This window comes from Ceratotherium simum, chromosome 15 (genome assembly GCF_057802395.1).
Source record: "Ceratotherium simum simum isolate JZ-2026a chromosome 15, ASM5780239v1, whole genome shotgun sequence".
In the NCBI taxonomy this organism is placed as follows: Eukaryota; Metazoa; Chordata; class Mammalia; order Perissodactyla; family Rhinocerotidae; genus Ceratotherium; species Ceratotherium simum.
Window position 1 is genome coordinate 42,940,214 of NC_141914.1, and position 27,467 is coordinate 42,967,680.

At 34.8% G+C, this 27,467-nt stretch overlaps 1 protein-coding gene across 1 annotated transcript in view; it reads right to left on the reverse strand.

Moving 5' to 3' along the window:
• Positions 1–27,467, reverse strand: part of PIK3CA (phosphatidylinositol-4,5-bisphosphate 3-kinase catalytic subunit alpha) — a 72,307-nt gene that overhangs the window by 11,965 nt on the left and 32,875 nt on the right. Inside the window, exons 2-10 of the mRNA XM_087439985.1 lie at positions 16,135–16,562; positions 15,397–15,606; positions 13,766–14,016; positions 12,006–12,251; positions 11,182–11,267; positions 7,124–7,229; positions 6,473–6,625; positions 6,253–6,387; positions 858–982 (exon numbers count right to left, since the gene is read on the reverse strand). Coding sequence (XP_087296111.1) covers positions 858–982; positions 6,253–6,387; positions 6,473–6,625; positions 7,124–7,229; positions 11,182–11,267; positions 12,006–12,251; positions 13,766–14,016; positions 15,397–15,606; positions 16,135–16,486 — 1,664 coding nt within the window. The 5' untranslated portion in view covers positions 16,487–16,562. The remainder of the gene's footprint in view (positions 1–857; positions 983–6,252; positions 6,388–6,472; positions 6,626–7,123; positions 7,230–11,181; positions 11,268–12,005; positions 12,252–13,765; positions 14,017–15,396; positions 15,607–16,134; positions 16,563–27,467) is intronic.

A 27,467-nucleotide genomic window follows, 5' to 3' on the forward strand; every position in this document is an offset into this window, starting at 1 on the left:
TATTCAAAAGGCCTAGATGTCTAAATTTTCAACTGCAATCTTTAAGAGGTTCCAAATATTTTTAAAACTTCTTACCATTACTAGCCTTCTGAAAAATCAAAAGAAATCAGTGTTTAACACTACAGTTGTATATACATGTACATATATACTTAAGACACAGTTGAAATGGCATGAAAGACAAAAGGAAAATCCAAACGGAGGTCAGATACTTAGGAAAAATTATGAATTTATGTTATAATACTCTTTTATATAGCTCCTATTATTCACCTACTTATTCAACATGAACCACGAGAAGAGTTACAACCTCTACTGTGGTTACTGGGTAAAATTTATGTTTTAATGAACTTTCTGCAGAAATGTACTGCAACTGCTTTATTTAAATAAACTAGTGTACACTTACAAGTTGTAGGATAATTTCTTCATAAGTGAAAATAAGGTATTACATTATTACTTTGAGGAAATGTAAGAAAAACAAATGAAAGGAACTCCTAAAACTTGAAATATCTAGACCAAGTAAACCACAACTAAATTGATCTAAAGCTACTGGGTACTTTTTTTGGATCTTGTATTTAAAAACACAAACAAAAAACAACCAAATCCTAAAAAAAAGTCGTATGAGGGATTTAGAATTTAAAAAAAAGCTTGCAACAAGCAAGGTTAGTCCCGATGAAGCATGATTTTCTAGAAATATTGATCCACATTCACATTTTTGAAAAGGATAATGTTTATAACAAAAAAGTCATGTAAATTATGCTTTCTTTACTCTAAAAGGTACGGCAGAAACATGGCAAGATCAGCCAAAGTCAGTTCTTTCCTCTGTAATAGAAGAAAGAAAGATTCTCCGCCTTAAAACTTACCTGTGGCTCCACAGAAAATCTTTCTCTTGCTCAGTGATTTCAGATAGAGGATCTCGTGTACAAATTGCTCGGAGCTGTTCTTTATCATTTTCTCTTAATTCGTTGTCTCTAGCTAGTCTGTTACTCTGTAAAATAAAGTAATATCTTATATGATTTTCTTTGCCATATTTCCCCCCCTGGATTCATGAGTGATCTATGAAAAAAGAAAATTAATTGTCAGTAAACCTTATATTGCTTAACTGTTGTGAAACAGCTTATTCTCATGGCAAGACTTTATTTTTGGGGATAGGGAAGAACCAACTTAAGATAAATCCAATAACCACCAACCACAGAACAGTAACTGCCAAAGTCAGTCAGGGATAAGACCAGACTGGGACACTAAGGGGTAGCAGTGAATAATTTACTTTTCTTCCTGATGAGCCCCTTCCTAGTATCCTATTAACTAATCTGCTAATGTATCTGGAATAAGAGAATGAGAAATAATAAAATAATAAAATAAAAATGTAAATTCTTTCATAATCTTTGCCTGCGTACATCCTTATAATCACTGCAAAGCTTTCAAATTTGAAAAGTAAAATTAAGGGGAAAAAGGAAAAGAAACACCCCCATTAAAACACTGTACCCTGAATGTTAGGAAACTAAAAAGAAAACATCATCACTTTTGGTATAATCTCAAGATTCCAAGTAATGTATTTATTCCCTTTAAATATAGATATATTAACTGCATAATGAATAATTATGAATGCATATTAATGTATTATGCAAAACAAATACACACCTCTTAGAATAGGTTACACATATTCCTAATGGTTAAAAGCAGACATCCATGCTACTTGGTTTCTATACATTAAAACATTGTTAATTTATTCAACAGCATAAAGAAATATTACTGGCACATATTCATTCAACAAATATTTATTAAAACATGTACTTAGTGCCTTGTCCTATTCTTACTGTTGGGGTCATAAAATAGTAAAACACCCTGCACTAACAGGGCCTCCATTATAGTGGGAAATTAAATGAACAAATAAGAAAAATATTGGAGAGTCGACATAAATACGCTGGGTGATGTGACAGAGAATGACTGAGTGGCTACTTTAGACTGGGTGTTCAGAAATGGCCTCTGAGAAGGTAATATTTAATTTGTGACCCAAATGACAAGAAAGAACCATCCACACTAAGCTCAGAGAAGACTGCTGCAGATGGAGGAAACAGTGTGAGTGAGTGCCCCAAGGAGAAAACAAGTTTGGTGTGAAGGAGGAGCAGGAGGAAGCCAGTGAGTCTGGAGCCCAGTAGGTGAGGGAGGAGTGACAGCAGGTCATGTTCAGAGCATGTCAAATCTGCAGGTCAAGGGAAAAGGTTTGAATTTTATTTTTAGTGAAAAGTATTTAAAGGATGAATACCATGATTTAATTTATGTTTCATAAAGATTATTCTGGCTCCTCTGTGGAAGGAGGGAGACCAGTTAGTGAGGAGGCTATTGCAATAGTTCATGTAAGAGATAATAAATACTTAATCCTCAATTCACCAGAAAAAGTAGTCATTACCATCATCTGGGCCCAATGGACTCTTTTTTTTCTGAGGAAGATTCGCCCTGAACTAACAACTGCTACCAATCTTCCTCTTTTTGTATGTGAGCTGCCACCACAGCATGGCCGCTGACAGACCAGTGGCATAGGTCCACACCTGGGAATGGAATCTGGGCCGCTAAAGCAGACTGTGCCAAACTTAACCACTAGGCCACCAGGCTGGCCCACCAATGGACTCTTAATTCTTTTATATTATTTACTTATTTTTGTTTATATTATTAATATAAAATAATCTAGAGAATAAAGCGATGATAAAAAATAATTTTAGCAGACATGTTAATAAGAATTTAAACATACTAAAACCAAATTTATAATCCAAAATGGACAACATCCTTTGAAGGCCACTAACAGCTTGCTCATCAACTGTCATGTCTGAGCCAGAAACATATCCACCTTGTAAATACTGACTCCAGATTTCAAATACATATCTAATAAGTTCTAGCTTATCCTTACTTCTGGTTTTTGTTCTTGCACTTATATTGTCAAAATGCAATGCTTTTGAAAACTTTGATGGCTCGTAATTTGGTTGAAGAGAAGACAGCCATCTCCTTTGCTTCATAATTGCAGAACATTTCTATTTTTATACTTATAGATATCAATCAGAATAATCAATCCAAGGATTTTTAAAATTTCTACATCACCTTTTGCCTTCCAGTTATCTTTGTATAAACACCTGCCTTCAGCATTTATCAGCTTAGAAAGTGTATCAAGTAAATTTTGGTGCACAACATCATAAAAGATGGAAAGAACACAGCAAAAGATAAGGTGTGGTCCAGAGTCTTATCAAAAAATATTGTGTGATGAAGTCATTCCTGTTGAATGACTAACTGAATGTGAATATCATATTTTCTTTTTGTCCTTGCAAATGTATTGTTCACTCATTGTTTCTTGAGTTTAAGGAAATTCGCACAGGATATTTCCATCTTATATTCCACTTACATGATCAATTTCACCATCACCATTAGAGTCTGGAGTAGTAGTTCTCAACTGTGGTGATTCTGTCCTCTCTACCTCCCAGGGACCTTTGATATTTTTTGGATACACTTTTGACTGTCACAACTTTGGTGGTGGTGCTACTGGAATCTAGTGGATAGAGGCCAGAAATGCTGCTAAACATCCTGTAATGCACAGGATAGCCCCTACAAACAAAGAATTATTTGGCCCAAAATGGCAATAGTGTTAAGGTTTATAAGCTTAAAAAATAATGACAACAACAAAAAACTACAAAGATGGTGTTTGCAGACTTCTTTATGCCTCTGGAAAGATGATGCAAGACACTGGGCAATGCAATAAGAAGAATGAAGGATGATATAATAGTGATGATTTATTTCCTATTGCATCATTCTTCTAGGCTATTTTATTCTTTTATATTTTCATATTATTTTAGTCTTCTAGCATAGTTGGAAGTAACTGACGAATAATGATAAAATAGTGAAATGCTTTAAGATACAGGAAAGCTAAGATCCCATAATGTATCTCAGATTTATAAAAGTTTTCAACAGACCCAATGGTAATTGAAAGAATCAGTTTTATTCTATTATAAGAATAAACAATTTTTCCTTTTTCTTTGGAAGAAAAAAATTCTTCTAAGGAAGAAAAAAAGTCATAAACTATCAATCCTTACAAAGAGTTAGCTCAAAAAAGAAACTCAAAAGCTAAAATTGGCTTCAACAGACTCTGATGGCAAACTGAGTTCCATGACTGAATGTATGAATAAAATAGGAGATAAATGAGTTTTCAAGTCACTTGACTCTGGTAACTCAGTTAGTTCATAGGTATAACTAATTGGATAGGGTTATGGACATTTCATGGGAATGCTCACCAGTATTTTTGTATGTGGATGTGAGGAAGACTGGCCCTGTGCTAACATCCGTTGCCAGTCTTCCTCTTTTTGTTGAAGAAGATGAGCCCTGAGCTAACAGCTGTGCCAATCTTCCTCTATTTTCTATCTGGGATGCCACCACAGCATGGCTTGATGAGTGGTGTGTATGTCTGTGCCCAGGATCTGAACCTGCAAACCCTGGGCCACCGAAGTGGAGCACGCAGACTTAACCACTACACCACTGGGCCGGCCCCCGCACCAGTATTTTAATCCCAATTTCAAAATTAAGGAATTCTTATTCAGTTATAACAGAATGGTAGAGAGTAACAGGCTCAATACTTATTAAACAGTGACACTGGATAAGTTATTTATACTCTTTAAGCCTGTTTCCCTACTGGTAAAATAGGGATCATAAAAGTACCTACTCTCATAGAGATTGCTTTTAGGATTAAATGAGAAAATGTGAAAAGTGATTGGTATGGCATTTGATATACAGTAAGAACTTGATAAATATTAGCAATATCATCATCAAGGAATTAAACTTACAGAACAGTGGCTACATTTTTCAAGAAAGAGAATGCCTTTTTAATGTCAAAAAAGTTAATTGTAAAAAAAAAGTTAATTGTACTTTTAGTATCTGATAGAATTTGATAATGTTTTAAATTAATTTTTACTCATCACAATATCTTCTATATATCTTTGAAAGTACATAAGCAGGAAGGTTATTATTATTCAGTTTACAAAAGGGATTGGTAGACTCCTTACTGAGAACACAGCTGTAAAGTGAGCTGTAATAAAGTTCCTTGCTGCAGGCTTCCAGGCTGCCCCTGGAGCTGCTCTTACTGCTGCTGGGGTGGGCATATTTCAGGACCTCTTGCCCCACATTCATTGGATGGTCTATCTACAACCTACAACCAGGCCAAAGAAAAAGTGATAAATTTGGAAATTGGGGAAAGAGACACCAAAGAACCAAAATATCCTCTTCTCTTAGCAATGACATCTTTGCCCTTGAGAAATAAGGGAGAGTTAATGGTCTTTGAACCCAGTTATATTGTGGTTCCAAAGTTATGGCCATGATCAGACAACTAGATCAATATTTAAACTCCATTTCATATATACTCTTTTCTAGGGGATCTGGACTATGGTGGTAAAGCTATTTCTTCTGCTTCCAAGTTCAACTAACAATATATTTATACTTTGGTTTCAACTTCAAGGTTACTATCTCAGAGAGGTCTTTCCTGAACCCAATATATTAGCCTTTCCCCCCAACCCTCAGCCAGTCATTCTTGGCACACTATTGTTTTTTCCTTCACAGCACTTACCATGACCTAAAATCTTATATTTCTGCTTTTACCAGTTTAATATCTATTTTCACCATGAGATTGTACACTTAATGGAGGTCTCTTTAGGTCACAACTTTATTTCCTAGTACCTATCATACAATAAATACATATATGTAGACAGCATTCAATAAATATTTGTTAGATGAAGGCAGGCTAGGGCTCTGAATAAACTAAAAATAAGCAGAGCTGCAGTAAAAATATTAGCATATAGAGGGGGCCAGCCCGGTGGCGCAAGCGGTTAAGTGCGCACGTTCCGCTGCGGCGGCCCGGGGTTCGCCGGTTCGGATCCTGGGTGCGCACCGACGCACTGCTTGTTAAGCCATGCGGTGGCGGCGTCCCATATAAAGTGGAGGAAGACGGGCATGGATGTTAGCCCAGGGCCAGTCTTCCTCAGCAAAAAAGAGGAGGATCGGCATTGGATGTTAGTTCAGGGCTGGTCCTCCTCACAAAAAAAAAAAAAAAAAAAAAAAAAAAAAAATATTAGCATATAGAGAATTTTATAATATTGCAATACTGTCCTAGAGCCTACAGTATCTATGCTAGTGTAACTAAAACACATGAAACCTTTTCCATACAAAGAGCATATACCCAAATCCACTGATTATGACTCATACTTAAGAAAACTCAGTGATTTGCCTTACCAGTCCTGCATGGGAATAACTAAATCCTGCTTCTCGGGATACAGACCAATTGGCATGCTCTTCAATCACTGACATATCTGGAAACTTTACCACACTGCTGAACCAGTCAAACTCCAACTCTAAGCATGGAGTTTCCTAAGAGATGGAATAAAAGTTATTATATATATTTGCTTGACTGTCATAAAAAAAAAAATCTAACTTATGATAATAAAAAGCTTACTTTATTTGGATTTGACCCAGTAACACCAATAGGGTTCAGCAAATCTTCTAAACCATGAGGTACTGGCCAAAGATTCAAAGCCATTTTTCCAGATACTAGAGTAGCTGTATAATCAAACAAGTTTATATTTCCCCAGGCCAATGGACAGTGTTCCTTAAAAACGAACATAAAAATATTCACCACTCTATGGATTAAATTATAAAATGCATTTCAAAACCCTTTTCTTTCCCAGAAAGGAGAATTCAACAACCGTCTCTATAATGACATCTATAACAAGCCACATTAATTTTTTCAAAGTATAAGTACTTTCTTTCCTTTTTCTTATTTGAAATTACATGTATTTTCTTTAATTATAAGTAGGAAATATGAACCAAAGCAAGCAAGACAGATATTTGCATGGAGTCACTTAACAGATATTTGTGTGTAGTCACTTTGCATGTATCAACTGTATCAATATGAACTGAGGACATACTTACTGATCATAAATAAATTCCAGAAGCTCTCCCAAGGTATTCTTCTATGATATATTATTCATTAAATTTTTTTTAAATAAAGAAAAGAATAATATCCCTTTCTTGATAAAAATTCAATCAGCAGTATAATTAGGAGTTTTTAGAGATGAATATAATTGTTCCTTCTGAAACACTTTACCTCTTTAGCACCCTTTCGGCCTTTAACAGAACAAATGGAAAGGCAAAGTCGAGCAGCACGAGGAAGATCAGGAATGTATATATCGTAATTCAGCCATTCATTCCATCTACGTAAAATTTTAAAGAAAAAAGAATTTACAAAAAAGAAGCTTTATCCAGATTATATAAATGTCTCCTACAAATCATCAAGAAAAAGATAAATCAAATGAAAACCAGGCCATAGATTGACAGGAACAGATACTTCACAAGATCATAACCAAATGACTAATAGACATGAAAAACTAGTCAATATCATTTGTCATCCAGAAAATGCAAAATAAAATCTCACGGAGGTATCACTATACAGGAGAATGGCTAAAACTATAAAGACTGATGATACCAAGGGGTGGTAAGGATGTGTAGTAACAGGAAATCTCATATACTGTTAGCGGAGGTGTAATTTGTACAACCAATTTGGAAAGCATAATCTACTAAAACTGACCTATGACTCAGCTCCACCTCTAGGTATAAAACCACAAATATGTGCACATTTGTGCACAGAAGGTTAACAGAATTATTTATAGTATCCCCAAACTGCAAATAATCCAGACGTCCAACAGCAGAATAGATAAGCTGTGGTATAGTCATATAATGGAATACTACACAGCAATGGGAATGAACACCAGTTACTTACAATATGGATGAAATCTTACAAACACAACATTGAGTGAAAGAAGCTAGACACAAAACACTATCTACTCCTTGAGTCCATTTATATAAAATTCAAAAGCAGTCAAACCTATCCAATAGTGTTAGAAGTCAGGATAGTAGTTACCTTTGGGGAGGACCGAAGGTTAACAGGATTGGGAAGGGGGCATGAGGGAGGGCTTTCGGAATGCTGGTAGATGTTCTATTTCTTGACCAGCATAGTGGTTATATGGGTATTCACTGTGTGATAATTCACTGAACTGTACAACTATGATTTGTATACTTTTATGCATTTGTGCAGTACTTCAGTAAAAAAAATTAAAAACAAATTAGCTTATAGAAAAGGCAAATAGAAAAGGGAAACTAAACAAGATAAAATAAGATTTCCTATTATGATTACAACTATATTTAATTACATTTAAATATGATGTAGTTTTATTCAGAAGAACCCATTAATTTACATAAGTCAGTATGTAAATAAAATGAAGGATATGTAAGGAGAAAGTAAATTTCAGAATAACTACTTCACAAGAGGTAATAAAACTTGACATTCATAATAAAAATAAAAAGTTGCTACAAAAAGTGACAATAAAAATTTTTTTATGATAAATTGCCTTCAATTTACTGGATGATACATGTGAAATTATGTCTATATTGGTGGATATATTTGTAAAGAGCCAAGTACACTAAATAGTCTTTTTTAAAAAAATTACAGCAATGGTTAAGAGTATGGACTCAGAAGTCAGACTACCTGGAGTAGAATCTTGTTTCTACTATTTTACTAAATATGTGACCCTTGCTTTGTCTGTGTTCTTATCTGTGAAATGGGACTAATAACAGTTCCTACTCTCATAAAGTTGATGTGACGATTAAATGAGATAACATAAGTAAAGCAATTAGAGAAATAATTGGTCCACAGTAAAAGTTCAAGTGCTAGATGCTAACTTTGAAAACTTTTCAAATGGCTTCTTCATAATTCGATTCTATTTTTTTATTATAAATAAAACAAGACAACAATAAAATGGTATAAAAGTTCTATTTTTAATTAGCTAAATTAAGGTATAAAACTTCACCAGTAAAATAAGTTCTACTTATTCTAGTATCTTTGATTATAGACAAAGATAAAAAGAAATATATGGCCCATTTATACAGAGAAGACTTACATTTAAAATGGGAGAACTTAGCAAGAAGGAATTATAAAGAGAAAAGAAACAATTAATGCAAGGAGAAGAAATACTGTGGGACTAGATATACATTTACTTAAATGTACTTATGACTTTTTTTTTTTGTAAGGAAGATCAGCCCTGAGCTAACATCCGTGCTAACCCTCCTCTTTTGCTGAGGAAGACCAGCTCTGAGCTAACATCTATTGCCAATCTTCCTCCTTTTTTTTCCCCCCAAAGCCCTAGTAGATAGTTGTATGTCATAGTTGCACATCCTTCTAGTTGCTGTATGTGGGACGCGGCCTCAGCATGGCCGGAGAAGCGGTGCATCAGTGCACGCCCGGGGTCGGAACCTGGGCCGCCAACAGCGGAGCGCGAGCACTTAACCGCTAAGCCACCGGGCGGCCCCAGGACTTTTTATTACTTCTAAATCTTTAGAATAGCTCTAATTAGTGGGAAGTTTTCTACACATTTTCTAGGAGAGCTATGTCCTATGAATGTAGTTGTTCAGTACTATGCTAACCGAATAAGGCATTTTTCTCTCTTCTTCTAAAAAGTCCATACATACAGACACACACAACTAAGTTCTTTATTTTTATGCAATGGTTTTATACCTATAGTCCAAACTGGTTCTGAGTTGGGAAGGTAACTGGTAACATTCTTATGAAGAAATCATAAAGTATGTAATTTATCTAGCATATGGAAAGCACAGATTTATGGAAAGCACAGATTCAGAAAAATCTATCTCAGCAAGAATTTTTAAAATCTACTTCTCTATCTTTCTAATAATTTCATATTCTTTTATCTATGACTTTTTTTGGTAAATACAGAAAAGTTAAACATTTACTTAAATCCTCATACTACTACCATAGAGATTTTACCTTTTAGACTAGAGAATTCTTGAAAAGATAATCAAATATAAGTCCTTTCTAAATAGCTACTTTAATTTACTAAAATTTTGCCATTTTAATCTTATATTATTAAATAAATTTACCTCTTACTTTTATAAAGCTAGTTTACTTTTAGTACTTGAAACAACTAGGATAAATCTACCCAATATTATTTTGAGGTCTTTGCTTGGGGCTTGTCGAACTCCTAGCTGGTTTTATAGTTTTCACCAAATCTGTAAGATTTTTGGCCATTATTTCCTCAAATTTTGTTTTTCTGTTCCCTGCACAACCACCCCATCCAACCTGTGACAGATAGGCAGTATGAGTGGGGAATAAACTTCTGTTGTTCTAACAAAAATTTAAAAGATCCTGGGGTTGTTTGTCGCCACAACATAACTTCTAACCCGAATGATGTACTTTCTGACCTACAATGGTTCAGGTAGGGTGAGGAACTATTATTTCCCTTCCTCTTGGTAGAGAAGGCCACCATCTCTTTGAACTTTACCCAGGCTCTAGATGGGCAGCCACCTCTAGTAAGTAACTTAATTACAAGACCAGAAGTATTTCCTGACTCTCCTAGAACTCAGTCTAAATTCATTATGAAATTTTCTTCCGGAGGATTCACTAGTTAGCTCTATTGCTAGCCTACAAAGTCTATCTTTAATACCAATTTGAATTCTCTTTAAAATTTTACTATTATATTTAGGGTTAGACTCTTATTCCCAAATGATCCTACAGAGAGAGGCAAAGAAATGGCAAGATGACAAGCTGTTGAATTACACTACCTTTTATTTCTTCATTGTATCTAGCTAGTAATAATTTAAAATGCTCCCAATAACTCCCCCTCCCCCTAAGAAATTGATTTGTTCCCAGAGACTCTTTATTTGAATGTCATAAATATCTATTCTTGGGAGTGATGTAAGGGAAACTGCTTCAGAGTAGTCTGGCTCTGCAGCTGTTTGCCAACTCTCACTTCCTAATGTAAATGAAAATGGAGATAAGAAAAGAATAAAACGCTAGGTTTATGGATCTAATGTGGGGACTCACTGGCACAAAACTGTAACCATATTCTGTTCTCTCCTTGATAAAATGGGAAGAGAGAACCAGAAAAACCCTTCCAATAAAATTTGAGAGAGAATCAATAAAGTGATCCTGTGACTGATACTCATTTGACAGGAAGTCCTTATATTCTATATGTAAATGTCTAGTAATTTATATGACTTGTATAAAATTAATGATGTAAAATATACTACTTTTATTGATTACATTGCTAAACACTAATATGACTTTTGGAAACATAAATCCATATACCTGCTTACCTGGGATTGGAACAAGGTACTCTTTGAGTGTTCACATTATCACATAAGGGCTCTCCTCCATGGTAGATACCTGTTCGAACGTAGATCTAAAAAAAAAAAAAGTATGTGTATATAAATATATACACACATACATATACACACGCACACACACATACTAGATAAAACCAGTATTAAACAATATCAAAATAACGTAACTGATATGAATGAGAGAATAATTAAAAGTTTTTCTTTAGAGGTAGCTTTTCCGTTCTTCTTTTCTTCACATATATAATAAGTTAACACCGATGCAGATTCTTCACCAAGATCCGCTGCTGCTTTCAGGGGGACATCAGACTATTAAAGATCAACATAAGCCTACAATCCCTTTAGGCTAGGTGTATGTGTGTTAATTCAGAGTTTTTCATATTTTAGAAAGAAAAATTGCCACATATACTAAATATTACTTAATATTCTTAGCAGTTAGAGTAGCACTCCATAAATATTTCTGCAACAAAACTCATGAATATTTACACTAAGTGGGGTAAATAAAGACTATAAAAAACCTTATTACAGGTCGGGTCAGGTTTTGCTGCCAAATAAATTCTGTAAAACTTTTGGTTTTAAGAGCTTAGAATTATGGATATTAGAATTATTAGAATATTAGAATTAGGGATATTAGAATTACAGACAGAAGACTGTAAGCTGTGTAACAGCTAAGGTAGATGGGTGGTTTTCTAGCCATCTGAAAACACACTGCAGGTCAACAAATTATTATATAGTTCAATAAAAAAAGGTTTATATAAAATAATTTATACAAAATAGTAAGTATCAACACTTGACCTTACCTTATCAATGTCTCGAATATTTACATTCACATAGGTTGCACAAAGAATTTTTATTCTGAGTGCACTATTTATAACCCAAAGGGATTTTGTAGATGTTTCTCCATTCATATATGGTGTAGCTGTGGAGATGCGTCTCGAATAAGATGGCATTGTAAAACAGTCCATTGGCAGTTGCGAGTACAGGCTTTCTTTAGCCATCAACATCAAATTGGGCATCCTCCCAAGCATTATGCAGCTTCTTATATACTGTAAGAGATTAAGGCGGCAGGGGAGAAGCCATTTCTTGTAAGGTTTTTCATTTTAAAAGCAACGTATGAGTATGATGAGAGAATTTTCAAACTAATTTGCAAAGGTGATAAAAACAATCAAACAGAGACCCCATCTCTTAGCAGTTGCTATAGTCATAATATTTAAAATACGAAGATTTGGGAGTTAGTTATAGCAAAGGATCAATCAAGCACCTCTTGGAATATAAACTGTATGAAAGAAAAAAAAAAATAAGGTCTGCTTTTGACACTATAGTTCTACCTTTAACTAGAAGCAAAGAAAAAAAGGGAATTAAAAACAAAGATCAGAGGATACTCATGATAACACTGTACTTGTTAAAGGAAAAATAACAGTGTTTAAGTCATTCAATCTATTAAGTCAGATTGATGTCAAATCCAAGGGGTTCTGCCCACTTGCTTTTCTGTCCCAACATTTTTGAGAAATATTTGTTTTCTTAAAAAACAAAACAAAACAAACAAAACACAAAGAGAGGAGACTGATAAAATTATGAGATATATTTTTATAAATATATTAAAATGCATTGGTTTCAACTTAGAAATGGTAGTTAGGATAGAGATTTTTAATATAAGTGCTACTGTATACAAATTTTAATAGCCTATTTTCCTACCCATAAACCCCACTAGCCTGTAAGCAACCAAAGGCCAAAACCATGTCTTGCTTGGTATTGTAAAATCAGTACTTGGCATATGCTTGGTACAAATATAGTTGCTTCTTCTAGGTATTTATTTAATGAATAGAAATAGAGAGTAGGAAGTATTAACAGTACATATTAATTAACAGTAGATCACGGATTTTTTGAAATGTCTGTTTTAATTCCTTCTAGTACCATTGCTTGAGAGGGAATAAAAATTATGAAATACCCCATATTTTGGGGTTAGTGTAACTGCCAACATGGCTTTTTTTTTTTGACAAGGGGCACGATGACTTGATTGCTTATGTTGCATATTCAAATGAATACAAAAACTCCCTTTTAAAAAAGTAAGGCACATGAGAAGCCATCTGTGCAAGATCCATATTATTTAAAATTCCTATGGGCTAATAAAAGTATTTCCACTATAGAATTGAAACTATCCAGAAAAGCACATGATGCATTTTTTGCATGAAGAATACCTGAAACATCATTATCTCTTACCTTATGGCACAATTAAACAGACACCATATCAAATGTTTGTATCTCAACAATGATATAACTATTGTTACACTGCAAAAACATTAATCAGCTTATCAGCATATGTACAATTAGGTCCCTAAATATTAATTATATAAAATCTAAAGGAAGAACAGCATCTGTTCTCTCAAATTAAATTCATCATCAGTCTCTCAAATTAAATATAATATAAAAAACAAACTTATGAATGCTATTTACTAATATTATTTAATTTTCAGAAAGTATGTCCTAAAAATATAGATACTAGTCCTCAATGTAATTACTTTTTAAATTTAAAATTAATATGTCTGAAACTTTTACTCACCTTATACTGACTCAGAGGATATTTTTCTAAGAAGTATTCATCACATCCACACACTTTTAAAATATACTTGCCCTGATATTCTAAAACACAGAGTTTCAGTTGTTCAGATGATAGCAACATACTTCGAGTTTTTTTCCTGATTGCTTCAGCAATTACTTGTTCTGGCACACAGTCATGGTTGATTTTCAGAGTATACTTTTGCTTGTCATTATTTGGAGAAACTATTACCCAAATCACCACTATTATTTGCCCTATAACAGGAAAACAATATAGGATGCAATCACCACATATATTTCATTTTTCAAGAGCCAAATTTCAAAAAGCATGCACTACTATTACTCTAACCATAATCAGAAATGACTTATAATCAATCTAATTAAATATAGATAAATATCAGGTAGAAATAGCAAATCTTCAAATCTGATAGGGCTGCCAGACTATGACCAAATCTCATGTTTTATGGCAAGCACGCAAAACTGTGACTAGGGGGTCACAAGTACCTGAGACCAAGCTAATTTCCATTCTAAACTGCATGACATGCTTCATGGATACAACCCCTGTGAAGAGTGACTCATGATGGTACCAGAGATTCAACAGCACCAAAGTAGAGGAGTTTCTGGTAACTATGGGAAAGAATCATGGAGACTTAAAGATGCTGAATCAGAATGAGAAAAGACGGGGGAGGAAGGGCAAAATGAATTTTCCAATCTTTTCCTTTTAAGATTAATTAAGCCAGGGGACAACTAAAAAGGTGATGAAAATGGAAAGATTAAAAGTATGTTAGTGTGGTCTGGATGTTCACAGCACAATTCTTTTAACTTTTCTATGTGCTGGAAAATTTTCATAAAGAATGTTAGGGAAAAATGAAAAGAGCATTCCATTTTAAAAAGTATGCTAGAGTAGAAAAGAATTTCAAATAAAGATCTTATGTTATATTGCATCAAACTACTTTGAATAATATGAATGAAATAGTAATAAGAAGTCTTAACTTGTCTACTAACAGAATTTTATATTTAACAGTGTGTAAGAGTTAATCTATTCTGTAACTTTGAATTGAAACCTTCACTTTGTTATTCTGAATAAAACAGATATTTATCTGATGCAATGATATTTTCATTTCCAAAACAATATAGTTTATTTATTTTCATGTTAACTTAATTCTAGAAATTGATATATTGTCAAAAGTCAACCTATATATTATCACTCATTATGATCAGATTTAATTATTGCATTTAAGATGAAGATATTTATTTTTTCTTTGTATATAACAAGAATGTGTAAAGTTTTTCCAAAATTTCCTAAAATGTTTCTATTTATACTTGTTTTTATTTGTAAAAAAATAATCAGCTGTAATTCTGTAATAGTGAATTTCAAACTCCAAGTTCTTTAGTTTTATTCTGAGATAATTCACCAAGCGATCAGCACCATATGCACACAATTCATTCAATCAATAAATGTTGATTGCAACAAGTTGTGTATTTGGCACTCAACTATATCTTGTCAGTATAAGCAGTCCCTGCCTTCAAGAAGCTTTATCATCTAGCTGGGATAGAAAGACTGTACAAAAATATAGGCAGAGACAGAAGTTTTCAGTACAGCAACCAACTATGGTAGACTAACAATTTTCTTACCTTTATCTAATTTATTATATATGTGCTTTGGCAGTTCTGGCGAAGACTCTACATTTGGAGGATAGACATACATTGCTCTACTATGAGGTGAATTAAGATCCCTAAGATCCACAGCTTCTTTACAAACATTGAGAATATTTCTTCGGAAGTCCTGCACTTCTGGATCTTTAACCATATCAAATTCACACACTGGCATGCCAATAGCAAAACCTTAAAAAAATTACATACAGAATATAATATTCTATTAAACACACAGTATGAACATGTTTCTTACAAATAGGGAACTTGGTAGATTCAGAAGATCACAATAGAGTAAAGAAGTTTTTCTAGGTTAAAAAATTTTTGATGAATACATATAGTAAGAGTTGACAAGGACTCAAATATTTTTAATACATAAAATATATTCAGCAATTTGGAGCAAAGGCATCAAACTTTATCCATATTAATTATTTTTTTAAATAATAACAGGACTGGGATATAACAAATCTAAGTCATCTCTATAAACGACACTTCTTAAAGAAAACTTTATAGAATACCAAAGTGTTAAAAATAGTTCCTTGGTCCCACAGTCAAAAAATACTTAGATTTGTAATGATTTTTATTTTGAAATCTATTTAAGATTACAAAGGTAATTGATGCAGAGAGAAATATTTTAGTAATGAGAAAATAGTTAAGTTTCATAGTTATTTGCATTTAGAATAGGACGACAATGCCATTTAGTCAAAAATTGTACCATACCAATTTCTCGATTGAGGATCTTTTCTTCACGGTTGCCTACTGGTTCAATTACTTTTAAAAAGGGTTGAAAAAGCCGAAGGTCACAAAGTCGTCTTGTTTCATCAAAAAATTCTTCCCTTTCTGCTTCTTGGGTAACACTTACGAAAATGTAAGAAGATTCATCTTGAAGAAGTTGATGGAGAGGGTACTTTCTTGCTTCTTTAAATAGTTCATGCTTTATAGTTATTAATGTAGCCTCACGGAGGCATTCTAAAGTCACTATCATTCCATTTGGTAGTAAACATTCTACTAGAATTCTTGGGGGCATCAAGTGGATGCCCCACAGTTCACCTGATGATGGTCTTGGAGGCATTGTTCTGATCCTTTACAAGTCTTACACATAAAACTACTTTAAGGAATTAGATGTGTGGCTGTCCCAAGGCACAAATCTAAACCAAAGAGAGAAAACACATGTTAAAAGAGAAACAACTATAGAAGAATACATTTATGGCAATACTAAACGTAAAAATTCATTTTCTGGAGTTTGAATTGATTAAGGTAGGTAATAGTAATTCATCTTAAATATTTTGAAAGAGATTGTTGCTCCAAATTAGGCTGAAAAAATTGATTCCAAAGTCATTTAATTAAAAAAAAAAAAATCCATTCAAATAAAATTTTTTTTAAGTCAGGTCTTATCAAGACTGAGCTGAGGCTTTGCTAAGAATAAACTGTAAGTTGTATTGAAACCAAAATTCCCATCACATATCATCTTTGTCATTCTCTTCTATTTTATAGAGCAACAGAATTTGGGCTGGAAAGGATCTTTTAGATCATGGGTCTATTGCTCTCATTTTAAAGATGAATAAAGGCTAGAGAAGTCAAATCCTTTTCCTTACCTACCTACCTGTGGTAATGAGAAATTACATGGCTTAGTCTTTTTTTTCTTTCTTAAATCAATCTTTGTAATTTCCTTTTTTGTACTGATTACTGTCTACGTGATATCTTAGACCATTCTGTTTTTAAGTATAATTTATGCATATATTCACTATAGTATAAAGTGTTATCAATACATTTTCCTTGAGATATGATGAATTTGCAATGATTCATCCACTTTATCGAATAACCCAGTCCTAATACTTCTGATTGAAATGAATTGATCTACATACCCATTGACTCTCTTTGTAAGTACAATGTTCCAACCAACTATGTTAAGCACTTGTGATATTTTAAAATATATTAAGTACGATTACAATTTGAAGCCCTCATTTTTTTAGGCAACTATCTTGGGGGTTCTTTTGGAAGATACTGTCAAAACCCACAAAGCACAAGTTTATTTCTTGCTGTTTATGTTTACATATTCTTTTATTCAGTAAGTAAAACTGTAAAGGTATAAGAAAAGCTAAAGTGAGAGATATTAAAGAAATAAAAAAGAAATGAAAGTTAAGCTAGAGAAATGAATCAAAAAGGCCCAGATAAGTTACTATATTTGATTACTCTAACAGGCACCGTGGACAATAGCAATAAATGACACTTTGTTTATTCACCAAAAATGTATTGCTGTTCCTAAGACCATGTTAGGTGGGAATATAATGATGAATAAGACAGACGTGGCCCTTGCCCTCACAAGACAAAGTCAAGAGTATGAAGATTATGTGTATGATGGATGTGAGGTAGTTATAGTCACAGGTATAAAACAGAAAAAATGCTCTCATGGAGAAGTGCCAGGTGCCATGAAAGCATCAAGGGTGGTCACCTAAGTCAATGGAAGTTGGAGTGGGAAGGTTTTCCACAGGGGGTAACATATACACTGAATTCTTTAAGGTTAAGCAGGAGTTGAACAAACACAATGAGAAAGAGGTGAGGAGCACGATGCACCTCATCCAGAAACCTGCTGTCTCTGACTCGTCTATGTCATACCCGTCAATATCTAATCTATCAACAAATTTTGTTAATTCTCTCTCTTGAATCTGTCTACACTCTTTCACTACCACTCTTAGTACCTTGGGTCAGGTCACTACTATTTCTTGTCTGGACCACTGCAAAGGCCTGAATGGTCTCCCTGCATCTATGTTTTCCCCCTGCAATCCATCTTTCACCTCATGGCCAGTGTGACCTACAGAAAACAATAGGGCCTACCTACTTTGATCAGACATTTCTCCTGTACCAAATCTCAGTTGCAAACAAGTGTTTATCGTATGCTTCAGAGTTATAACATACGAAGGAGGTAAGAAGTAGAAATAGCAGAAATTTCAAGCCCTCCCTCTATCTCTGGAAATATAGAAATCAACTGGAAGATAAAGTATATAAAATTATTTTTTAATAGTTGAAAATATTTTTCCTCAAATTTATAAAAAGAGACTCACTAAAGTTATAGGATTTAAAACACAATAATCCTATTTCCTATACTTTTAAAAGAAAATTCATTGGCTGGTAAAAAGACCAGATGGATCAACCTGTGTGCATAATTATAGAAGTGACTTGAGCTAAACTTTTAAAAACACACACAAAAATTTAAAGAACGCAAGGGAAAATGCCAAATGACTACTTTTAAATGATGATCTGCCTGCATAAAAAAGTTCAAATGAAAACAAAACCAAACCACAAGCCACACCAAAACAGCAGCTGTGTTTACAGTTTTCTTTGTTGAATGGCACTAACAGGTCTATTTTATAGAATCATGGGGGCAACTATTTTATATAATAAATAACAACCCCCAGAGTCTCACATGTTCCCTAAGAATTCACAAAAGAGAAGTCTAGTACAGCAGACAGATCACTGATGCCAATCCTTATTCTACTATAGGATATTTATGGGCAATTAATAACTATTAAATACTCAAGGCAACCCTTCTCATTAAGAGAATAAATGCACTCATAGCCATAAAACACTTGGAGATCCCAGAAGGCAGGCACTGGTTGACATTATGGTAGTACTACACAAAAGAGAAAGGATGCTAACTTGCTTATTTGTCTTCTGTACAAACCATTACTTCAGAGCTCACATGAACAGACGTGTAGAAGAGGTGAACGGAGCTAACATTTACTATTTAGTATATATCATGCGCTTAGGCAGGCAATAACCCTTCTGGGGTAGGTACTACTATTTTACATATGAGGAAACCGAAGGTCAGAGAAGTAAAGTTTATTCGCCAGCAGTAAATGTTAGATATGGATTTTGAATCCACGTCTAGATGATTTCAAAGTGCCTATCACAGTCATGCTGCTATTTGGGCTTCAGTTATGGCCAGGTAATACTCATTGGTGGTGAATAAGAGAATGGATTCAAATTCTGGCTGCCTTAGTTTAAAGTTGTGTGGCCTTGAGCAGTTTAATTCATCTCACTGAACCTCATTTTTCCCCCATTTGTTAAGCTGGGATAATGACATATACGTACTTCATCAGATTGTTGTTTTAGATGAGGTAATACACGAAAAACACGCAAGCAAAGAGATTGGCACGCAGTAAGCACTCAATATATGTTAAATATTAATAATAAACCTGTAAAGTATACCCATATTATCCTTTCAAGCTATTAGGAATTATCCAGGACTGGCACCAGAGAGTGATGGGAAAAGGGGTTTGGGTTCTTTTACAGAGGGAGGTAAGTAAACAAGGAGCTTCATAAAGTAGTGCCAGTTTCAAGCGCTGAAACTTGAAGGTAGCCTTGGTAACGCAAGGCTCACAAACTCTGGAAAGTACTGAGTGCTCAGATGTTGACTCTTTTGCAGTTGCTTCTAGTTCTCCAGACTCCTAATACTCCTATTTAAATGGTACAGGTATCTACTGCTTAGGTGTGAGGAATCCCTTGCTATTCCTTTTTTTTGGAGAAATATCTGCTGCTGCCAGGCTCTAGGTTAAATATGTTATGAAAACAAAGGTAAATAAGATGCTTTCCCTTCAGTTGTTGAGGGACTCACAGTTAACCCGGGAAAGACAAGATACAGCAACAACTTTAACAATGGAAAACTGTTATAAGACAGAATAGAAACTTGAGAAAAGTCACAGGAAATCTCCAACTGCCTGAGAAGTTAGGGAAGGCATCAGAGAGGTAAAGTTTCAGTAGACTAGTATAGAGTAGTAGGGATTTCACAGAGAAGGGGTAGCTTGGACATGGGAGAGCTGGATGAGTAGGGCGGTTTAGACTGCCACACGAGTATGTGTGTAAAGTCACAGACCAACCATGAAAGAACAAAGCCTGTTACCAGCAATACAAGGTATTTTTTATTACTTGAGTCTGAAGTACATGGGAACAGGTAGGGTGTGTGATAATGAAGGAGGGTGAGAGGCAGGCAGGAGCCAGAAAGGTGGGCAGACTCCAAGTTAGGGAGTTTGAATTTTATGTAGCACATTATAAATAAAAGAGAGTCTGAAGTATTTTGAGCAAAAGAACGAGATGACATTTTTTCATGATTTTTAAATTCAGATTTCTTAAAAAATTTGCTTTTCAAATATAGGATATAATCAGGGGCCGGCCCAGCGGCACAAGCAGTTACGTGCTCGCGCTCCGCTGCGGTGGCCCGGGGTTCGCCGGTTCGGATCCCGGGCATGCACCGACGCACCGCTTGTCAAGCCATGCTGTGGCAGCGTCCCATATAAAGTGGAGGAAGATGGGCATGGATGTTAGCCCAGGGCCAGTCTTCCTCAGTGAAAAAGAGGAGGATTGGCAGATGTTAGCTCAGGGCCGGTCTTTCTCACACACACAAATATATATATATAGAGGATATAATCCAACAGTAACCAAAGTATAAAAACTATATCTTCTCAAATCCCTGAATTTGGAGAAAAATCCCTAAAAGTTAAGAAATCAGAGTACATAACATTTTAAATAAAAGTGCCTTTACACTACAGAAAAAATTAAATGTTGATAAAGAAGGTAGAATTATCCAAAATTAAGTGCATAATCTATTTACAAAGAAACAGAAGTTATTTGAAAGGCAACAGAGGGGAATAGATCACTTTAAAGTTAATATTTAAAATACAAATCTCTGCAATTTAGAGGTTTGAGGTCACAAAAATATATTTGCTAAAAAATAAAACACTTTAAGAGTCAAGGAACTACTCTATTGGGTTTTTGAGTTTAGAATGCCAGGACTAAATATTCATCTAATGACAAATCACAGCTATTCAGAAGTCTTAGGAAGTAAATTGGCTTTGCTTATCCTAATTTTTTATATATTTAATGATAAGTTATTTTAATTGGGCAGTCCTGGTTTCTTAAAAGAGTATATAAAATTCACAATTTACCCTTTTCTTGATGAGCTACAGTCCTCATTATAAAACCAATTACTGTGCTATACTAAAACACAATATAGAAGGCTCTTCAGTATTACTGAGGAGTCTGAGGGTATTTTTGGCCCTAAAACCAATGACCCCAGGTTGGAGATGGTGCTTTTTACAATGCTCCATTCCCCTTGTTTTCTAGCAGTCAATGGTCACTTCTCAGCTGTGGCCAGTCTGCCTGATGACAGTAGCCTCCTCTTCCTCTGCTATTCATTTCTAGTCAGCAACAACACTTGACCACCATTTTATAATAGTCTATAAACTAAAGGCCAAGAAACCAACGATGATGTGAGAACCTCTGCTGTATGAGCTTAGGAACACAAAATATGGAACCTTGCTGATTGGAGATTTTTGTTTACTTCCCTTGTTCTGGTATGAAAATTACTGTTAAAATTTACTGTCTTTGGGCAGGAGGCACTGAGAGCCTTTCAGTTCGTAGAAGGCCTGAGCCTGCATTTACTTCCTGCTAAAGGGTTGGGTCTGCATTAGCAGTCCAAGGGGGTAGATGGTATTGCTCAGCAGGAGTAAAGACACCTTTCAGAACAAAATCAGCAGCAGAAATGAACAGTAGAAAGTAGCCTCAGACTCTCCATTGTCGCTTGACTTTTATAGTGGAAGGTTTCTCAATTCTTTGGGCAATTCTTTATTTTTAATACTTGATATGCACTCTTTCAGTCTAAGAAGACAATGACGTGTTTTTCAATTCATAAGTTGAAAGCCTTTCTCCACTTACATTAATTAGAATGGTATTTCCACATTTCATCATTTAAGGCAAGGGTAGTCAAACTATGGCCCACAGGCCAAATCCAGCTCACCACTTGCTTTCGTAAATAAAATTTAATTGGAACACAGCCAATAAACTGTCTTTACATATTGTTAATGATGCTTTCGCAGTACAACAGCAGAGTTGAGCAGGTGCTATAGAGACCATGTGGCCCGCAAAACCTAAAATATTTACTATCTAGCTCTTTACAGAATGCTGACCTCTGATAAGGTATCAGAATTACTTCATATCAACTGGAGAATTTTCTAAATGAACATTGGCTAATAAGTCATCCCCAATCCTGTCTTCGCAACCAGAATCTTAGACACTAAGTCCTTTGAAAAAAAAAAAGCATTCATTTTAAGCCAGTTAAGTTAAAATCTTGAATAGGAAAGTATCTCAGAAGTCACTTAATTGGATATTTTCAGTGTTGGGAACTCACTACCTGATACAGAAGTTTTTGTGGAGCACTTCTAAAGTTATCCCTCAACTTCTTCATTCCATGCATTCTGCCCTCTCCATCTCTTCACACACTTGCAGCTATTAGAATTTTCCCTAGGTCTTTTTACCCCAAAACCCTTTAACCATAATTCAAGCGAGATAGTTTACTGTCATGTTCTTTGGGCTATAGTTTGACTACCCTTGCCTTAAATGATGAAATCTGGAAATACTGTTCTAATTAATATAAGTGGGGAAAGGCTTTCAGTTTAGGAATTGAAAAACAAATTGTCAAAATGTCATTGTCTTCTTGGGCTGAAAGAGTGCACATCAAATATTAAAAATATTGAATTGCCCAAAGAATTAAGAAACCTTCCACTATAAAAGTCAAGCAACAATGGAGAGTCTGAGGCTACTTTCTACTGTTCATTTCTGCTGCTGATTTTGTTCTGAAAGGTGTCTTTACTCCTGCTGAGCAATACCATCTACCCCCTTGGACTGCTAATGCAGACCCAACCCTTTAGCAGGAAGTAAATGCAGGCTCAGGCCTTCTATGAACTGAAAGGCTTTCAGTGCCTCCTGCCCAAAGACAGTAAATTTTTTTTTTGTTTTTTTTTTTTGTGAGGAGATCAGCCCTGTGCTAACATCCGCCAATCCTCCTCTTTTTTTGCTGAGGAAGATGGCCCTGGGCTAACATCTGTGCCCATCTTCCTCCACTTTATATGGGACGCCGCCACAGCATGGCTTGCCAAGCAGTGCGTCGGTGCACGCCCGGGATCCGAACCAGCGAACCCCGGGCCGCCACAGCGGAGCGCGCGCACTTAACCGCTTGCGCCACCGGGCCGGCCCCCAAAGACAGTAAATTTTAACAGTAATTTTCATACCAGAACAAGGAAGTAAACAAAAAACGATGGATTTCTACAACTGTACCTTGATACATTCTTATTAAAATTATCTACATCCAACTTTGACTTCCTGCTAGACTGTGAACTTTTCTAGGATAGGGTCTTCTTTTGGGTCACTACAGTCCTAGAGCACAGAGGAGTAAGTAGGAAAACTAAATTGTTGAAATTATCCCAGAGAAAATGTAACAAAGGCCTGAACAAAGAGAGGCAGCAATAGTAATAGCAAGAAAGAGATGGCTGAAGATACCTTACAAAGGAAAATCAAAAGCACTGAGAGACCGATTGACCTTGAGGTGTAAGAAGTTTTAAACAAACTGCACTGCAGTGGATGTGCATGGGAAGCAAGTGTCTTTCAGTACCATTTTTTTGAGCCCCAGTTAGGGCCTCTAAAATTTTCTTCCTGTAAGAGTCACTGAGCTGTTGGAGTGAGTCCAAAGGGACAGCTGTAATATACACTAGCTCTGGAAGGATGCATATTATCCATTTCTTTCAAAGTGCTGTCCTTCACTGACCTTTACAAGCTGCCCATGAGAAAACAGATTTAACTCACTCCTTTAGTCATTCAGAGACCTTCACTCCAGGGTGGAAAATCAAGTTCTCATGACCAGTATGTAGAAAATTCAAATTCCTTTGGTAGGGGATGCAATTCAATTTCAATATTAAATTCACAGTGCGATGAAAGGTGTTATGAAACTACGTTTCAGAGATTTAATGCATTATTCAAGACAAGGGTTCCCTAATATGAGGTCCACCGATGGGCTTAGGAAGGGTCTGTGCTAATGGGTTTTTAAAAATAATGACAAACAGTTAAGGTCTAGGTCAGTAATGTCTATACGAATGTAGACTTCTGTTTATCAATAAATGTGAACAACGACTTTATTAAGCTGGGTTAAAAGAATCTAGTGTGAGTAGCAGAAATGTGGTAAACAAACAAAAGAGCCATTAATGAAGTGCAGATTAATAAATACTTGATCTTAGATTGTTAAATTATGAATTTAAATTCTATATCTTAGATATATAAAGAAACTGTACCAAATATCAAAATATCTAATCACTAATTTTCCCAATTTGAAGTTTAAAAATTCAAATTTTAGTGTGTGATAGGATAAATTAAATTTTTTAAAATTTAAGCTGAAAAGGAGACTATTAATAGGTAGAGGTGAAGGTTAGAGAAATAGAATTATGAGGAAAGGTAAATGTAGTTAATATGGAAAATACAAGAGATATTTCATAATATCATACAATTTAACAAGACAAATACTTCCACAGTGACACAGAGTTTTCCGGGAAATATTTCTTTTCTCATCTTTGTGAGGGAGTCAAGGCAGATTTTCATAGCTTCACATAAAACAAGCAGCAGGGAGTCAGAAGTAAATTGTAAATCAGGCAACTCTAGAAACTCCATTTACTTTTTCAGATCAAGATGGTAGTATTTGATAAATTAAGATTTCAAAATACAGAACTAAAAGAATGACTACTTCCAATGAAAAAATACATTAATATTTTGCCTTGTTTTTTTAGTAGTAGATAAGAGTAGTAGCTCTAATTCTTTGATTCCTCTTTATTAACCAGCCCACCCGGTGACTAATGGCATGCATTGTATTACAAGTGGACAGGATTAAGGGTGCCTCCTTTTGCCCAAAGAAAAGGACAAAGTTAACCATTCCATAAAAAGAATCTAATCCAGTGACTTGAGGTTTAACATTTTAATGCCTGTAGCAAATGAACAACTAAGGGACCTGAAAACATTTTGGAAACCTCTACATTTTTTCAACTATGGTATTATTCATTATTTAGTAGCAAAGAGAACAACATATACGAGCCCAGTCTAGTTCTAAGGGTAAAGCAGAAATTGTCTAACCAGAGTGTTTTTGCTTTGGTTCAGATCACGGCTCCATCATCCTCAGTTCTACTGACTCTAGGGAGGACTCTGCAACTCTTAAGACTTCCTCAGGAGGGGAAGTTTCAAGGAGTTTCCTTATTTGCACAAGGTGAATAAAAAGAGTTACTACCTCATAGTGATGTTATAAGAATTAAATGAGATATACATGTAAATCCTTAGCATAGTGCTTGGAGCATGGAAATTCAATAAAGCTTCCCTCTCTCTTATCTATTGGATCAATGCTATCTAGATCCATGTGTCCAGAAAGGGGCCAGAACTTTATTGTTTCAGGCTTGCTGTAAGGAGATGGTAGATACTAGTATTTTAAAAATATTTATATATATTTTTTGATGTAGAATATTTTATTTATGTATTTGATATCTGTACCGATATCTCTGTCTTCATCTTTATACATGTCTCTGTATTCTTATTGAACCACAAAATTCCCAAAGGATGTGGCCTTTATCTGTTTAACTCAGTTTGTACACTCTCAGCAGAGCATAAGCATCAAATGGACATCTGCCATATGTCAATAATCATAAAACACAAGAGGAAACAATCAAATATAAGTCAACAAGAGACATAAACAAAAAGCAGATGGAAATACACACAAAAATTCTTATTTTAGAATTATGCCGTAAGTAATGTGTAAAATCTACTTCCTTAAGTTTACATGTGAGATTATATTGGTTTTCTTATTTAAAGAAAAAGGGGAAAAACTGCAATGAGTAATATAACTAAAAATGCAAAGTCATGGTTACAAATATTTTTGGCTCTTGGATTGAAAAAAATAATGACCAGTGAGAAAAAGCTAGCAGTGAAGGGAAACGAAATAGACCATACTACTGATTTTCTCTTCATGTTAAAATAATGCCTTTTAATTATATTTGAATTGACTGGAAGTAAGCAGGAATGATCTTTCTGGGCTAAAAACCAATGACACAGTTCTCTTCTACATTCAGTAAGACATTATTTAGTTCACTGAAGCAATACTTAAAGGAAACTTGGTATAATGTGGAGGATAATTTTTCAAGGAGAAAAGAGATAAATTTCCCTGTAAAATGGTAACAAAGTAGTATCTTTTATATAAAGAGAGAAACAACCCTAAGGTATTTAAGGGTTGTTTAAGGACCAAGAGTATACTTCAACAGACAGTGAAAATAGAAGCCTCGTTATATACCTGATTGCCTCTGGGAAAATTTAATCAATATGAGATCAATGAAGAGACCAGCCCAGCAAGGAAGCATGGCTTGCTATAAAGGAAATGCAAAATATGGAGGGGTTCCTGAAATGTTACTCTAATTCCCTGCTAAGCAAAAATTTTAGCTCCCATGGAACATAAAGAGAAAAGGTCCTGAAAGCTTCACTTTTTACAAGTAAAAGTTTATAACCAAAGTTAGTAATGATGATAACTAAAAAATGGGGATCACAGTCCTTTGTAATTCCCCTGTACAAATGAGACTCATGTCCCATATACTTCAGGAAGAAAATCCATTTATTACTTGGAATTACAGAGATGATGCCAACCATTCATTGTTCCTTTCACTATTGATGGGTTCACTTAAGAAAAATTACAAAAGGGCTCTCCTTTTCTGCTTAAAGTCAGTATTAAAACTAACTCTTTTTCTTTCAAAAACCTAGGGGTTTCACCAAAAATAATTTCCTGCCCTAATGAAGCTAACACCATCCTGGACTTGGCTGATTTCTAAAACAGTTATTTCCTGGCTGCTAGTGATCTAAGGAGATTTGAGACAGAAGAGTACCTCACTCTGGGCCCAGACAGATAAATTCATTAAAGAGCTTAAGGACATCTAGATTCAACATCTTAATTAAATTAAGAACATCTAGAAAATGGTAACAATGTGTCTTCCAGCTCACTTGATTTGGTTCTTTTCAAGACCTATAATAAACCAGCTGAAGGCACAAGCTGAAGGCAAGATGTTTCCATAAGGCATCAGGAACGAGAACTTCTCTCCCTGAAGGTTATCAAATGGCTTTTCCTCTTTTATTTTTGTTTCTTTCTGGTATAGCGTAATGCCTTCATAAGCCTTTCTACGGCTCTGAACACCTCACCAGTCTTCTTTCAC